The sequence below is a fragment of the Barbus barbus genome (genome assembly GCF_936440315.1).
Source record: "Barbus barbus genome assembly, chromosome: 37".
NCBI lineage: Eukaryota > Metazoa > Chordata > Actinopteri > Cypriniformes > Cyprinidae > Barbus > Barbus barbus.
In genome coordinates this window covers 10,941,506-10,956,768 of record NC_136715.1, presented here as the reverse complement: position 1 = coordinate 10,956,768, position 15,263 = coordinate 10,941,506, and the positions used below count along the sequence as shown (strand labels likewise).

Genomic DNA, 15,263 nt, shown 5'->3' with positions numbered 1-15,263 from the left:
AACAAACAAACAAGAAAGTTAGAAGTGATTACCGTAAAAACCCGTATTTGTTTTTTTGTTTTTATCCGAGTGGCCCCCTTTTAGATCTTAAGCTTGTTGATGAGATTTGTCATCAATTGAAATCCCTATTATTCCTACTCTCTACATTCTCTCTCTGTTCTCAGGCAACTGTTTTCAGGAAGTTTCCCCGCAGCTGCCACTATCATCCTCACCTAGGCCTTTTCACACTCTCCGTCATGATCTCACACACAGTACAGTTGAAGCTTTACTCAAATGGCTGAAAGAACAGCAGACAAAGGGAGCAAAACTCTGAATGCGTGTATAGTGGACAGCCTTTAAAGCACGAGTTATACTTATGGGTGATACATCATGGGCTTAAAAGGTCGTCATGCACACTTATTAAGGGATGAACAATTCATAAACACTGCTATTATGGGGAGAGTGTTATGATCTTGGCCTTGGAGAGTTATTTTCCAGATCTTGATGAATTATGACCAGACTGTCCGCTAAGTATCAGGTTGGTGGTGTTCTCTGCATTGACCCAGAATGTAGTAGTGAGTAAAGCTGCAAAAAGCTGCTATGATTCACTTTCTTCTACCATTTTTCACTGCTGAGGAATTTGGGCTTACAATGTTTTTATTATTTAGGCCAGTGGTTCTTAGCTGGTGGGTCGTGACCCAAAAAGAGGATGTGATAGGGTTGTGAACATCAAAAACAATAAATGACTAACCATATAATTGCATATAAGTTAAATATGCTTATCATATTTTAAAAAAGGAGAAAACACTCCCCATATTCTTTTGCAAATACATTTGTTGGTGAAGTGTAAATAATGATACTGTTGATGCAAAGTATAAATATAGAAATAATATGTATTATTAAAGGGTCATGAAAACCTCCATTTCAGCACTGGTTAGTTCTCGCCACAGTTTTTTAAAAAATGTTAAAAAAGTGGGAGTGGTGCGCTGCGGAGTGGAGTGGGAAGAGGAGAGACAGACTACACACACAGCTTCGGGTTCAGACAGTTTCATTCGCTCCTATCGAGTTAAAAACACAAATAAATGCACAGCCATTTACACTCTTCATCGAAAACATATATATGAACGCACTGTTGCACCTCTGATAACTTTTTAGGCTTATTCTGCGGCGTTTATATAAACTTTTTGACGGATTGTGTCACGGAGCTGTAAAAACGGTTACACTCACTTAACTCACAAACTCTTATTACAAAGCAAAAACAAACGCTCTCCTTCAATTCATGAAGGTTTCTCTCAGTTAATGTGCGCGATCTCACAGTCTGAAGCCTCTGTCAGAGCAAATCAGCACATGCTGTTGTGAATAATTAAGCAAAGCGTCTTCTCATTGGATAAGAACATGCAGTCTCATGAATAATTAAATAGACACCGACACATCATCGTTGTACTATAGTCCATTGCCACATAACAAATTGTGACGTCAGCACGATGTAGATTTTTAACCCGGAAGATGAAAATAGCGCAAAAAAGCTTAAAATTAACCAGTTTTCTCCAACAGTTAAAATGATCGGATGCTATCATTGTCTTCTATGACGTGCAACACAAACACCTCTGCTAAAATCTCAGAAAAAGTAGTAGGTTTCATGACCCTTTAATAATATGTAACATATATGAGCAAAAATGGATGATTGCCAGATTACTCAGTATGCATAAACCGTGGCAATACAAATGTTTGTTTGTGAACACAATCATTGTTCACATCAATTTTAGTATTGATAATTCACCACTTTACGTATAGTGAAGCAAAACCACTGATCCTGGAATTAAAAAAAAATAAAATTAGACCATTTTAACTTGGACACTTTATTTAGTAAAAAAGTGAGCAAAGATCCTTTGAAACTTATTACATAACTGACTTTATGGACAGAATGAACTTGGTCATTGAAAAACTTTGTCAAGAGTCCTTTAACCTTTTAAAGACCCTCCACCTTTTTTTCATCAGAGAATAAAATGGCTGGAAAAAAATCTGCCAACCTCTTATTTCAAGGGTTTTGAGTGTAATGGATGAAATTAAATCCAGTTTGAAGTAGCCTGAATGAGTATTACTGATAAAACGGAGCTCCCCAAAAATAAATAGGATGTACTTAAGCCACACTTAAAATTATGGCCATGTTTAATTTCTGCATTCCTTTTGTCTTTTTTTAACATTATCTTGTTTTATCATTTACATATTTATTTACTACTTTAAAACAATGAACACATGCTTTGATAATGTGTTATAATGCAGTAATGTGCATACATTAAATGGCTTAAGTGTCCTTCTACAAATGAATGTGATAATAATCAACAACAACAGCCTAAGCTGCAATCTGGATCAGTGTCCCTCAGAGGTCTAAACAGAAACAGCATGCCTTGCCTTTATTAGTTTAGTGATTTGTCTTAATTATGGCACACCAGGAAGCTTAAGAAAGCCGTACTGAAGAAAGGCACAATGTTTTATTGAGGCAATTTTACAGAGGCAAACTGGAATGAAGGCCTTGAGCTCTGGGCAGCTACAGCAATAGTGAACGTCTGTGTCAGGCAGCTGGAGACACAAAGACAGCTTTTACCTTTCCCTTCTGCTTGGCTTTTCTCCCTTGTCCCCTGCAGCTCTGCATCAACAGGGCAAGCAAGGTTAATCAGTCATCAAGTAAACCCAAACTGACTCCAGGCCCTTCACTTTACTCTATCTCACACATGTGAGACCGGCATTTATCAGGGCAAGGATAGAAAACGTCTGCCCGGGTGTCCCTCTCTCTGGAAGTTTTATTAGAGCAGTGCAGACAGATCGCCTGCAATTTGTGATCTGCCTACAGTCGAGAAGCACTTGGGAAGTGCCACTCAAGGGGTCGTTTAACTTACCTCTCCCCATGAATCGAGAGAAATATAGAGCCACATGGCTCAGTCAGCTTCACTCTATACATATTTCTGTTCTTTCCCGTGAAGAGATGGATGAATGGAAACTGAAAAATCAACAATTCTGTCAGCGATGTTCACTAGGCACAATGTGCTTGAGCTTTGCATCATTTGCCATGTCCTGAATTCATTGCAGCACTGTATTTTGCATCAGGGAGAATGTTTAATGATGGTTTTACAAATCAGCCAAATTTGATATAATAGTTAACAAATTAACCACTTAATAAACATTATATTTTCAAAATAAATTCAATAAAATAAATAAAATCTGATTTAAAACATTTATTAACCTGGGTTAATGTTAATTATTATTTTTAAATGTTAGTTAACTTTGATAAATAAACATTATTCTAGATTAAATTGCTGTTTTTTGAAGTACATTTTTTATTTATAATACTTGCAGTGTTACAATTCTGTTATAAACTTGTTACATATAATTTACAGTTTTACTGTGTGGTACATTTCTTTTATGACACAAATTGCTGAAAATATTCAGTGTATTAATAGTGCACTCCTTATTACAGATGGTCAGATTTTTTGGACATATACACTGACATTAAAAAGTTTGGGATCAGTAAGATTTCGAATGTTTTTTAATAGATTGTCTCTGAATTTTCATCAGCCATTACTCCAGTCAGTGTCACATGATCCTTCAGAAATCATTCTAATCTACTTGAAACTGTTGTGCTGCTTAATATTTTTTTGGAACCTGTGATAATTTTTTATTTAATTATTTGATAAATAAAAGGTTAAAAAGAACTGCATTTATTCAAAATATAAATATTTCACTTTTTATCCATTTAACAAATCCTTGCTGAATAAAAGTATTAATTTATTAAAAAAAAAGAAAGAAAAAAAATTACTGACACCAAACTTTTGAATAGTGTATATTTTAACACACTATTTCTATTTTGAACAAACACTGTTCTTTTTAACTTTTTATTCATCAAGGAATCCTGAAAAAGTATCACAGCTCTAAAAATATTAAGAAGGATAATGATTTTTGAAGGATCATGTGACACTGAAGACTGGAGTAATGATGCTGAAAATTCAGCTTTGCTTCACAGGAATAAATTAAAGTATATTAAAATAGAAAACTGTAATTTTAATTAGCAAAAAACAAAAAAAAAAAATCACAAAATTACAGTTATTAATTAAATTAATTAAAAATAAAAAAAAAATCAGTATTTTAATCAAATAGATACAGCCTTGATGAGCATAGGAAACTTCTTTAAAAAATAAAAAACATTAAAAATCTTACTCATCCCAAAATTTTGAACAGCAGTGTATATACAGTATTCCATTTTGCTTAGCACGTTTCCAGTCCAATGCACTGTTTGAGCGTAACAGTTGTTGTCCATCACGGCAAACTCCAGGCAACATTAGCTCCTGGCCATTAGCTTTCTGCGTGAGAGTCTGGCACACCCTGATAAACGGCCGACCCATATGCCGTTTGCGTCTGCCAGCTCACTCCGTACTCTATTGCATCATTCAGCATTATACACTCCAGATACTGTTTGTTTATCCATTTCATTAGCCCAAGGTGAGCAGTACCACATGTGTGTCAGGATTTGCTTAATACCTGAGGAAATGAATTGGTTCCATATCAGATGGGGGAACCATTGTATGACTTGAGTTACATTATGCAGAGTTGGGTCTGGTAATCTGGCTCGGGCGCTGTCGGGTGCCTGTGGAAGATTTATGACTTAATTATCTTCAGAATTGCTTTGGCGAACTCCTGTCGGGCCACCAGAGACGGTGATGCCACCGGCAGCCTCCCGAGAAAGTGGCGATACAGAGCTAGATGATTCTATTGCCACGTAATTGAGTAGTGCACTCTCGTATTTTACTGTCTTGACCTTATTGCTGAGAGACGTCCATTTCGGTATTCAATATGTGCTCACCTCAATGAGGCTTTCAGATAAATGTAGATTGCCACCTGTAATGCCGAAGAGCAAACCTGTGCTTTTTTTCCCCCCACTTCGGACATGGATCTTTCCCCGAGAAGTCTGCCCTTTTCATGCCGTGCTTCAGAAATATAAAGCGGGTGGCCAGTGTGGGAGCACTGTGACAGAAGGTGGCAGAGAGGGCACATATGGAAGGTGCCAGGTGGGGTCAGGGGGCAGCTGGGCAGGAGACTCCTCCGGACACTTGGAACACTGGCAAAGTCCAAAATCACAGCTCCCATCCCGTCACATGCTATTGCATACTAATCACATCAGGTGTCATTGGAGGAAAGTAAGGGCTGTTTCATTTGCATCAGCCAGGGAAAAGGCCTTCATAAGTATGCAGCGCAGGCTGGCGGAGCTGTTGACTATGCAGTGACCAGTGCATAAAATATCCATTTCATTACCAAACAAACAATAAAGTAAGTGCATATTGTTGTAAATGGGAAATCTTGCCAATTACTTAACGCTTTGATGCCTGAAAAAATTTAGCACATGCAATAAATACAATACAGCAAGGATTCAGTGTTTAAATCACTGTCATTTAAGGCCAGTAATGTTTACAAAGAACAGTGTGTTATTCTGTAATCATCCTGGATTAACTAAATATCGCAGTGACAGGTGCAAAGGCTCAATTAGACATGTTGATTTATTGCTGGAAGTGGAGAAGTTAATTGTGTTGTTCTGAAATGACTTGTGTAATTTGTATGAAACTGCAGTTTGATATGACCCTGAAATCTTTAAATGCTTTAAAAATGACAACAAACTCCCTCTGCTTCGTTTTATTTATTTACTCTTTACTTCTACTCTTTGTGCATAGATTGCAAGGTCAAAATCTCACACTACTCTCTGTTTTAGGTCATTAAAACTGCATAGGTTTTTGTTCATATACAGTCATTCACACACACACACACACACACACAAACAACTCATTATACTGATGTACATTCATGCCATGACATAGTAGATAATATTCAAATAAAAATTTATTTTTTTTGGACAAAAAAAAATCAATATCTGTAATTTTATATTTGATTCTGCAATTTGGTAAATAAAATTAGCATTTTTTACACCAAGGTCCTAAGATAAAATCACATACAGGCTTGGGCTCACATCAAGTCTTGCCCCAAATAAGTCATGGCAGCATAACAAAATCGTAAGAGCTAATATAATTTGTCCTCCTCTCTGTTAACAGAAAGAACAAGAGTTGAACAGGTTCCTTTGTTTAGATGTGATGTGCCAACAGACCTCTGGTTGTCTGTGAAGATCATGAGATCTGTCAGATGGCAATCGATATACATCATACCCATTGACTATGCATCTATGGATAAAAGAAGGAATGCTAATGCACGTTATTGGACCGCTGCCATTTGCAGACTTAGCTGAGTTTTCTCTAAACACCAGAGTTCCTTGAGCAGTGAAACTGTGCAGATTAGACTCAAACTCTCTGTAAGTGTCTGCAATCTTCTTAAGACGCTGAAGTGCCTACTTTTGATTTAGCTTATGGTGTGTATACGAGTACATTAATGCTTCAATCTTTTCCAGTGCAGATGGTTTAAAGCTTGATGAACTGAAAAGGGGGTGCACTGCTTTATGGCACTGGAAACTCTGTGGAGACATAAAACCCTCAATCCAATACAGATGGGAAATAGGGATGCCTGCCAGACGCACTGATTCTCTCTGCATTTTTTTTTTTTTTTTAGGAATCTAAAAGTTACATGCAAATGTAGCGGGTTCTTCCCCTCCTTTCTGGCTCTCTCTGGACGTGAGTCTCGTAAATAGGGGATACTCTCAGTGTACGCTCCTGCACAGTAGAGGAACAGCAGCTGCTGTCGGATTGTGCTGGGAAAAACTTGCCTTGGGGAAGTTTTACCGTAAAAGGGGCTAGGGCAGTCGACGGGGGTGGACAAAATTTATAAGCACTGACCTGCAAGGGCTACTTCTACCAACCTTACCAAATCACTATGTCGCTCTTCCACACCACAACTCGGCTCCAAATGAAATCCACATGCCTTCCAAACCTATTATATAGACCTGTAGTGAAGAGCCAATGGGATTGAGACAACATTCCACATCAGTCAGAGCCTTTTATTTGATGATTAAGCCGAGCTTTTGGTTAAACATTCTTTGCTTGCTCAGTGTTCACCCTGTCCCTAATTATCACTCATTACACACCTATTATTAAGAATTCAGAACTAATCATCATGTAAATTAATAAATAAAATCATCATGATTTATAAATCATAATTGCACATACACAAAAACATCAATTATGTTATTTGTGTATATTCATATACACTGTTGTTTAAAAGTTTGGGTTGGTAATTTTTTTATTTATATATTTATATATATATATTTTTAAATATTACAATTCAAAATAACAGTTTTCTATATTAATATATAGAATGCTTTTACAGAAAGCTGTTCAAAACGGCTGTTGTCAACGCTGAATTTTCAGCTATTACTCCAGTGTGACATGATCTTTCAAAAATCGTTCTAATATGCTGATTCGCTGCTCAAGAAACATTCTTTATTATCACAGTTGAAAATGTTTGTGCTTTTCTAATATTTTTATTGAAACTGTGATTCTTTGATTGACAAAAAAAAAAAACGCATTTATTAGATTAAGCAACCACTTTTTATTTTTAACATGTCCTTGCTCAATTATTCAAGTGTTAATTTCTTAAAAATAATAATAATAATACATTGAGTATCTTTTATTAAGTGTTATTTAACATTAAAAATGTTTCCCAATCTATGCATTTTATTGTTTGGAACTTGGCGTAATATTTGTTGGAATTCTAAGAAAGAATCCAGCTTAACGTGGCTGGCTGTAGCTATAATGGCTGAAAGGCGCTTATTTACCAGCTTCGTTTGGATCAGAGCTCAATAAATGTTTTTTGTGCATGCAAGACCATGCCCCATTAAAGACCAATAAACTTATATAAGTGGAATTAACTCGGTAAATCCAGTATATTATTTATTACAGATCTTATAGGCATTGAAGTAAAGATATACTGGCATAAAGGCAAGAATCGGGCCTCAGAAACGATTGCATAATTGTCATAAAGTGTGCAAAAACCCCTGTGTCTGTCATATTAGATCCAGAAGAACAGCTCATATAAATTGTGATGCCCAGAACTGCGATTGAATAAATAACAAATGAACTGTTTTGATATGTACAATACGTATGTATAAACTCATCATTATTCCATCCAACTTTTAAACATGACTGTTCCATCCCATCTGGTTGTTTTCCTTAGCGCCCACGTGCAAATGTTATCTATTCCTCATGCTTATGTTTTCTGCACCTCACGCAGAGAACATAGTGCGGAACATAGTGTGATCACTCCAATGTGTCCGAACACTCCATCTCCCAGGAAAAAGTTAAGCACCTAGGCTTGCAGATAAATAGCCCTCATCAACTGTACCATAGAGAGTAATTGTGTGGAAACACCGGAATTCTGCAAAAGTAGAACGGACACTTCACTAGCTGTTATAATCATAACTGTGAGTTCACTAAGAAGGTTTTTAAGTTGTCACTTTCTTACCCATCATACTAGTGTTTTCCTTTGATTTGAACTGTGATGGAAGCCTGTCATTCCGCCATGAGGAAAACATCCTCCGGTAACCGGAAAACCATAACTTTCTGCCTTCTCAGCTCATCTCAAATTAACATGTTCACCCCTGTGAGCTGTTGTACATGCTCTGACTTTATATGCATTATTCCAGACTGGATTACCAGAGACAGGCTGGGCGCAATGTAAATGCATTGAAATATTCAATATATATTAATTTTTAATGAGAAGCCATTCATTCTACTCTGGCATATATTTATTAACTGGCATGGACAGCAAGAATGCAGCTTGTTCAGCATTATGGCCTGTGTTTTCCAATAAGTATGTTTTGATAAATGAACGGCTGCTGGTCATAGGTCACTGGGCGGATTAGGACTGTAGAAGTTATTATGTAATTGCCTGACCGCAATTATTTGAGATTATTGTGCACTGTAGATTACAATATTGCAAACATACAGAAATGGAATTTATTACATTTTTATTTTATTTTAGTAATAAACAGGGGATATCTCCTTTGTACAGTAATCAGGTTGGACAAGTTTGATTTTTTTTATTATTTTTTTATTTTTTATTACTTTTCCATTTGATTTTATTTAGTCACATTGAATTAATGTAAATTTGATTTATTGTATTTTTCTTTTTAAATAATAAATGGGGGAATTTGTACAGAAGTCAGTTTGGACAAATTAGATTTTATTTTATTTTATTTTATTTTATTTAGCAATATACAGGGTGACGAGCTAGACTGGCACAGTGGTTAACGAGAAAAATTAATAATGGCATTTCATGCCCAAAAGGTTGCCGAACCTTGATGTTTATTAAGCCTTTGCGGCAAATAACATAAACAAAACAAACAATTAAATCACTAACCACAATTAATTTTATGGCAATTCATTAAAAGCCAAAATGTTGCTGATATCCCCAGGAAGAAAAATAGCTGAAAATGAACAGTGCTTTTCTAAGCACTGAACTCAAGACCTCCTCTATTACCTGTGCATTCAAGACAGATTTACAACTCATTCTGGGATCTGGAGAGCAGGAAATAAGCACACGAATAAGCCACTTAAGCTCTCCTTCAACCCCAGAGACTGTAAGCTCAAGCTGATAGCAACCACGGGCTTTCCCACAGAGTGGCTTTTTCATAGAGAAGTGCGTGCCTAAGGAGAGGCCCGTGTCTTTGAGATGGCAAAGGCCATAAATCCTGCCCTCTCCAAACCCCACACAGCTCCAACTGTGTTCCCGAGCATATCCATTGAGTTTTTTGACCTGGTATGCCATGCTCTAATGCCTAATAGCTATTAGGAACACCCTGGACTTTTATTTCAGTAATAAACAGGGGAAACTTTCTTTTGTAGGGTAGTCAGGTTGGACAAGTTCAACACAACAGAGCCACTAATATAGAGTTTGACACACTTTCCCCCATAATTACCAAGCACACTGATAAAAAATAAACTCTATAATTCACAAATTCAAAGACATAAAACATCAGTTGTGTTCACCATACTTGTGGTTTTCATGAGTAGAAATTGCACCTGGTTTTATTTGTTTTCAGCAAACCACAAAATTAGTCAGCCTTCCTTTTGAGGAGAATATTACAAGAGATTTCAGGCTAGATTAAATGGCATTGAGGAACCATGACCAATGACAGAGACAGAGACTGGGCCTGGAAATTCCCCTTGCCACCTTGTTTATGTGGTTCAGCGCAGTGTGATTTTTTTTTTATTTTTATTTTTTTTTTATCACACATGTGTAAGGCAGCTTACACATGCCTTATATATATATGTCACTATATATAAGGCATGTGTAAGCTGATCCACAGCTTGATTTGCATCATTCTTTAAATACTGTATATAATATGACTCTGCCTTTTTTTTTTTCCAGCTCCTTCTACAGTGTCTATCATGCATCAGGTCAGTCGCACCATTGATAGCATCACTCTCTCCTGGTCCCAGCCAGATCAGCCCAATGGGGTCATACTTGACTACGAGCTGCAGTATTATGAGAAGGTATCACATAAACACACTTGAGTAATGCGTAATGCATGCAGTGACATTTAACATTATCAAAATGCATTATTTGATCTCGGGTTTGTGAGAGTATCTTATAAATGCATGAATTAAAATTAAATTGCTGTTGTTAATGTGGCAATAATAATAATATATATATATATTTTTTTTTACATTGTGATTTTTAAAAAAGGGTGGAATCAATTGATAAAAAAGAACACAGTAAAGACATAAATCAATTTCAATTGATTAAGTAAATATGGTCATTTTGAACTTTCTATTTATGAAATAATCCTGAAAAAAAGCAGTACAAAAAAAATTTAATAAATGTTTTCACAAAAAATATTAAGCAGCAACAGTTTTCAGTATTGATAATAATAAAAAATATTTATTGAGAAATGTTTTACTGTAAACAGTATGTTATACTGAAATATACTGTTTTACTGTATTTTGAACAAATACATATTTGATAAAAAAAAAAAAAAAAAATATATATATATATATATATATATATATATATATATATATATATATATTTATTAATGTTGATGCATTAAAGTTTTTTGAAATGAAAATGATTATTGAAAATTGAAAATGATTCATTGAAAATGATTATTCATTTACAGTTGCGGTTTAATTGGCGGTTTTGGCAGCTGTTGGAAATGAATAGCGAACTCCTGTTCTGTCTAGGGTTATTACAAACACAGTCACTCTGTAAAAGGCTGTTGTGGTTTGATCCGGATACCAGTGGCTAAAATAACAGAGATTTCACTGCAGTAAAAAAAGAAAAATAAATACGATTTCACTTACAGATTCCTTTCTGTCAGCGTGGGCCGCAGAAAACACACACACTTGAGAAACTCTCACACCCACATAGTATGCTGATATTCTTTCAGTCTCCCATTTCGCTCGCTTTGTTTCGCCGGTTGACACACATAAGAAAGCCACGGCCTTAAATACAACATGCATAGTTTTACAGATAGTGTCTGTCTTTTCTTTCTTGGTTTGTTATACACATGCACAAGCTGACGGTCCCCAGGGCTCTGCTCCTGTTCTAACGCTTTCCTCAGTATAATTCCTTTCTCAGACAGTGCTGAGGACCGCCTGTCAAAACACTCTTCTCAGACTGCAGCAAAGCTCACATAACAGAGCTCAGAAATAGAGCTGACAGGAAAAAAGCGGAGCACTCAAGTTGTACATGTATACACACACGCAGAGTCCTACATTCCCTGCTTCTCCTTCGCTATCATTCTTTCTCTTCTTCGCTTACACAAACAGACACTCAAGCGGTGCGACAATGGCCACAGCTTTCAGCCCAGACTAATGAATCGTAGCTGGCCTGAAAGTGTCAGCCACCGTTCCTCTGCCCAGCACCCTCAGTCGAGCTCTCCTGGTGGGGTTTGATGAGATAGATAGCCCTGTTAGAGAGCCATATGTTCACCTCGGAGTCTCTTGTGATGTGTGAAAAACTGTGACCAAAACGCCACTGGATTTGTAAAACTGATATCTTTACCCCTTTTTTGGGTAATTTCTCTGTTTCAGGACCTGACGGAGCATAACTCTTCCATAGTAAAGAGTCAAACCAACACCGCAGTCATCCGTGGCCTCAAACCTGGAGGCATCTACGTCTTCCAGGTCCGAGCACGTACGGTGGCAGGGTTTGGACGGTACAGTGGCAAGATGTACTTCCAGACCATGACTGAGGGTGAATATGGTTTATGTGTGGTTTGTTTCATCCAAAAATCTACATCATCTCTTCAGATTTGGTTTTTATGAGAATAAATTACACGCATATGATCCAGCTATCATTCTTACATCTCCCACTTCTTAGAAGAGCAAACCTGTGTGTAATTGACTTGCTGAGGCAGATAGTTCATCTACTAATCTAATTCTCTAATTATGATCCACGTTAGCGAGAAGCATCTCCAAATGATCTGTCCTCTCTCCACTTCATGTTTCTGATTAGATCTGAGGAATATATTTATTTATTTAAAGAAAAAAATGAGATTTTTTATTTATTATTTTGAACTGCTGTTCAAAAGTGTGTGGTCAGTAACTTTTAATCAGACTTGTATTCAGCAAGGGTACAATTTTTTTTAGAAAAAGCATAAAAAGTAATGACAGATAACATTTCAGTTGATTAAGTTAATTGTGAACTTTCTATTTATGAAATAATTCTGAAAAAATGGTTTTCACAAAAATAGTAAGCAGCAACTGTTTTCAATATTGATAATAATAGGATATTTCTTGAGAATTTTTATTTTTATTCACAGCTATACTGTTTTACTGCATTTTGATTAAATAAATCCAGCCTTGGTGAGCATAAGAAACTTCTTTAAAAAAAAAAAATCAACTCTAAACTATTGAACAGTAGTGTACATACAGTATATAAATGATATCTTCAACCAAAAATATAAATTTGATTATATTTATATGATGACTTGTAGTTAGCGATACACAACACTACATATTTTGGAAATAATATATATATATATATATATATATATATATATACACACACACACACATATAACAACATCAAAAATAGTAATTGTAATATATATTATATAAGTTATTCAGGATGTTCAGGCGATCAGCTTGTGATCCATTTTTTTCCATTCCCCAGAATGGCTCAGTTCCCAGTGAATAGAGTGAATGCGTTTATTGCATGTGCTGTGAGTTTAGCGCGCGTTTGGGAATGCAAAGGCCATCAGTTATGCTTTATTTTCACTTTAAATATTCGCGTTTTATGCTTTATTTTTTGTATATTTTTGTTTGGGTTCCTAAAACACCAGTGTGATTGTAATTTAGACTGAGACAATAGTTTTGCTTATTAAGTAGTTAGGGACAGTTTTTTTTTTTGTTTGTTTTTGTTTTGTTTTGTTTTGGACTCTGTCCTTCTTCCAGAACGCTGAAGAGGAAGAATGGTAGCTGAAACATGTTATTGGATGGGCACCCATCATTTTGCCTTTCCCAGATCACCTCATTCAGACACAGCTACCTCACTCATGACTGCTCACTCTCTAAGCTGTTTATTATGAGTAGAGAGTCAGAATTAGTCTGATCAGTCCTCCCAAGCTCTCTGCTGGCATGATGAGAGACAGCAACTCTGCCAGGTGATCTAAACAGGGATGTGTCATGCCAGCAAGCTGTCAAGAGGTTTAAAACAGATTAAACAGGAAGTTACAGTGCAGTTGAATTCACATGAGACCCAAAGAAGTTCAGGTTTTTGTTTACTCACTACCTCAGCTTTTGGGAGCTCGGAGCAAATGTTTAAATGTGGTAAAATCTGGTAGCACGCTAGTACGTACTTAGCCTCTAGGGTTGCGGAGTAATCCCAGGGCTTTGTCTGCATTGTGAACAAATAGTCTGTAATTATAAACAAATAGGGAAGAACAAGAAAGCTAGGCAGGAGAGGAAGGGAAAAGAAAGTTCCCCAGGCCTTCCCAACCCGTCTGTTTTGCACCAGTACACATCACCCAACACATTTCTTCCATCGCCTGCCCATATGCTGCTGGAGCTAAGCAGTCCAAGTGTACAGCCCTGTCTGCCTGAAGGTATCTCACACAGGGCTTCCTGTCCCAGATTCCCCACTGCGAAAGTGGGGAAGTGAGGGTCTCTCACCTGTGTAGACATACACTGCAGGACTCCTGTGCCTCAAGGCTGTATCAGATATAGAGACACTCTGCTGGGGTTTGTCAGGAAGTGCTAACTTTTGGATATGTGTGTGTGCCTACAGAGGAGTACAACACTAGTATTCAAGAGAAGCTGCCTCTCATCATTGGCTCGGCGGCTGCTGGTCTGGTCTTCCTCATTGCGGTGGTGGTCATCATCATCGTTTGCAACCGGTGAGTTCCACTTGCGGTTTTCTAAACATGTAAACCATTAGCATAGCTTCCCCCCAATTATACCAACAACTTGTCAAAATCCCATGCTTTTGTCCTGATTTGCTTAATTAGCGGCCATTTACAGAGCAGCAGAGCTTGTAAAAACTCTCTTAATGACGAGGTTGTGTTAACAAGATGATGGTGGGCAGTAGTGAGTGTTGTTTTCATGGCTTTAGCACCTTTTTAAATGGTACAAGTAGAGCTTTTTGCCTTTGTTCGCCTGCAGACGTGGATTCGAGAGAGCAGATTCAGAATACACAGACAAGCTGCAGCACTACACCAGCGGCCACAGTGAGTACTAAGGTCTTGACTACTGTACACACACTATGTATACATTTAAAATGCACACTACCAGTCAAGTTTTTGAACAGTAAGATTAAAGAACACAGTAAAAGCAGGACCATCATCATTTGACATACTAATGCCCTCCATTTCTCCCACTTACCCACCTCACACAAATCTGTTTAGCTACCGTATCTCTTTCACCATCAAACACACCTTTATCTCAAATTTGGACCTCAGTTTCTCAAGATTAATCTGTGAAATATTAATCCCACAGCTTCCCGCGAAATCCCATCAGAGAGCGCATTAACTACTTCCCCTAGCAGCGATTCCGTTGTTCATCTTTGTTCTCTTGCTCCGTTCTTTTTCCATCACTTGTTTATTTTCCCATCAAAGCAGTACAAAAAGCTAATGCAAAAAAGCTCAGTGCCAGGTGCTTCAAAGTTAGCAAGATCCATCAAAGATTAATCATAAAATGAGCAATACTTCAGTAAATACCATCATAGCCTTGGAGTGCTGTTCCATTTATAGAAATAAATCTTTAAGATTCTCTCGAGGCAATAATTTAAAGCTAAGCTCGCTCGCTTTCTCTTGCTCGCTCTGCCTCTGAGGGCTTATAGTTTATCTCTCTTTT

At 36.9% G+C, this 15,263-nt stretch overlaps 1 protein-coding gene across 1 annotated transcript in view; it reads left to right on the top strand.

The window, feature by feature from the left end:
• Positions 1-15,263, top strand: part of LOC306856892 (ephrin type-B receptor 2) — a 146,891-nt gene that overhangs the window by 115,909 nt on the left and 15,719 nt on the right. Inside the window, exons 6-9 of the mRNA XM_079396429.1 lie at positions 10,336-10,460; positions 12,003-12,165; positions 14,200-14,308; positions 14,574-14,638. Coding sequence (XP_079252555.1) covers positions 10,336-10,460; positions 12,003-12,165; positions 14,200-14,308; positions 14,574-14,638 — 462 coding nt within the window. The remainder of the gene's footprint in view (positions 1-10,335; positions 10,461-12,002; positions 12,166-14,199; positions 14,309-14,573; positions 14,639-15,263) is intronic.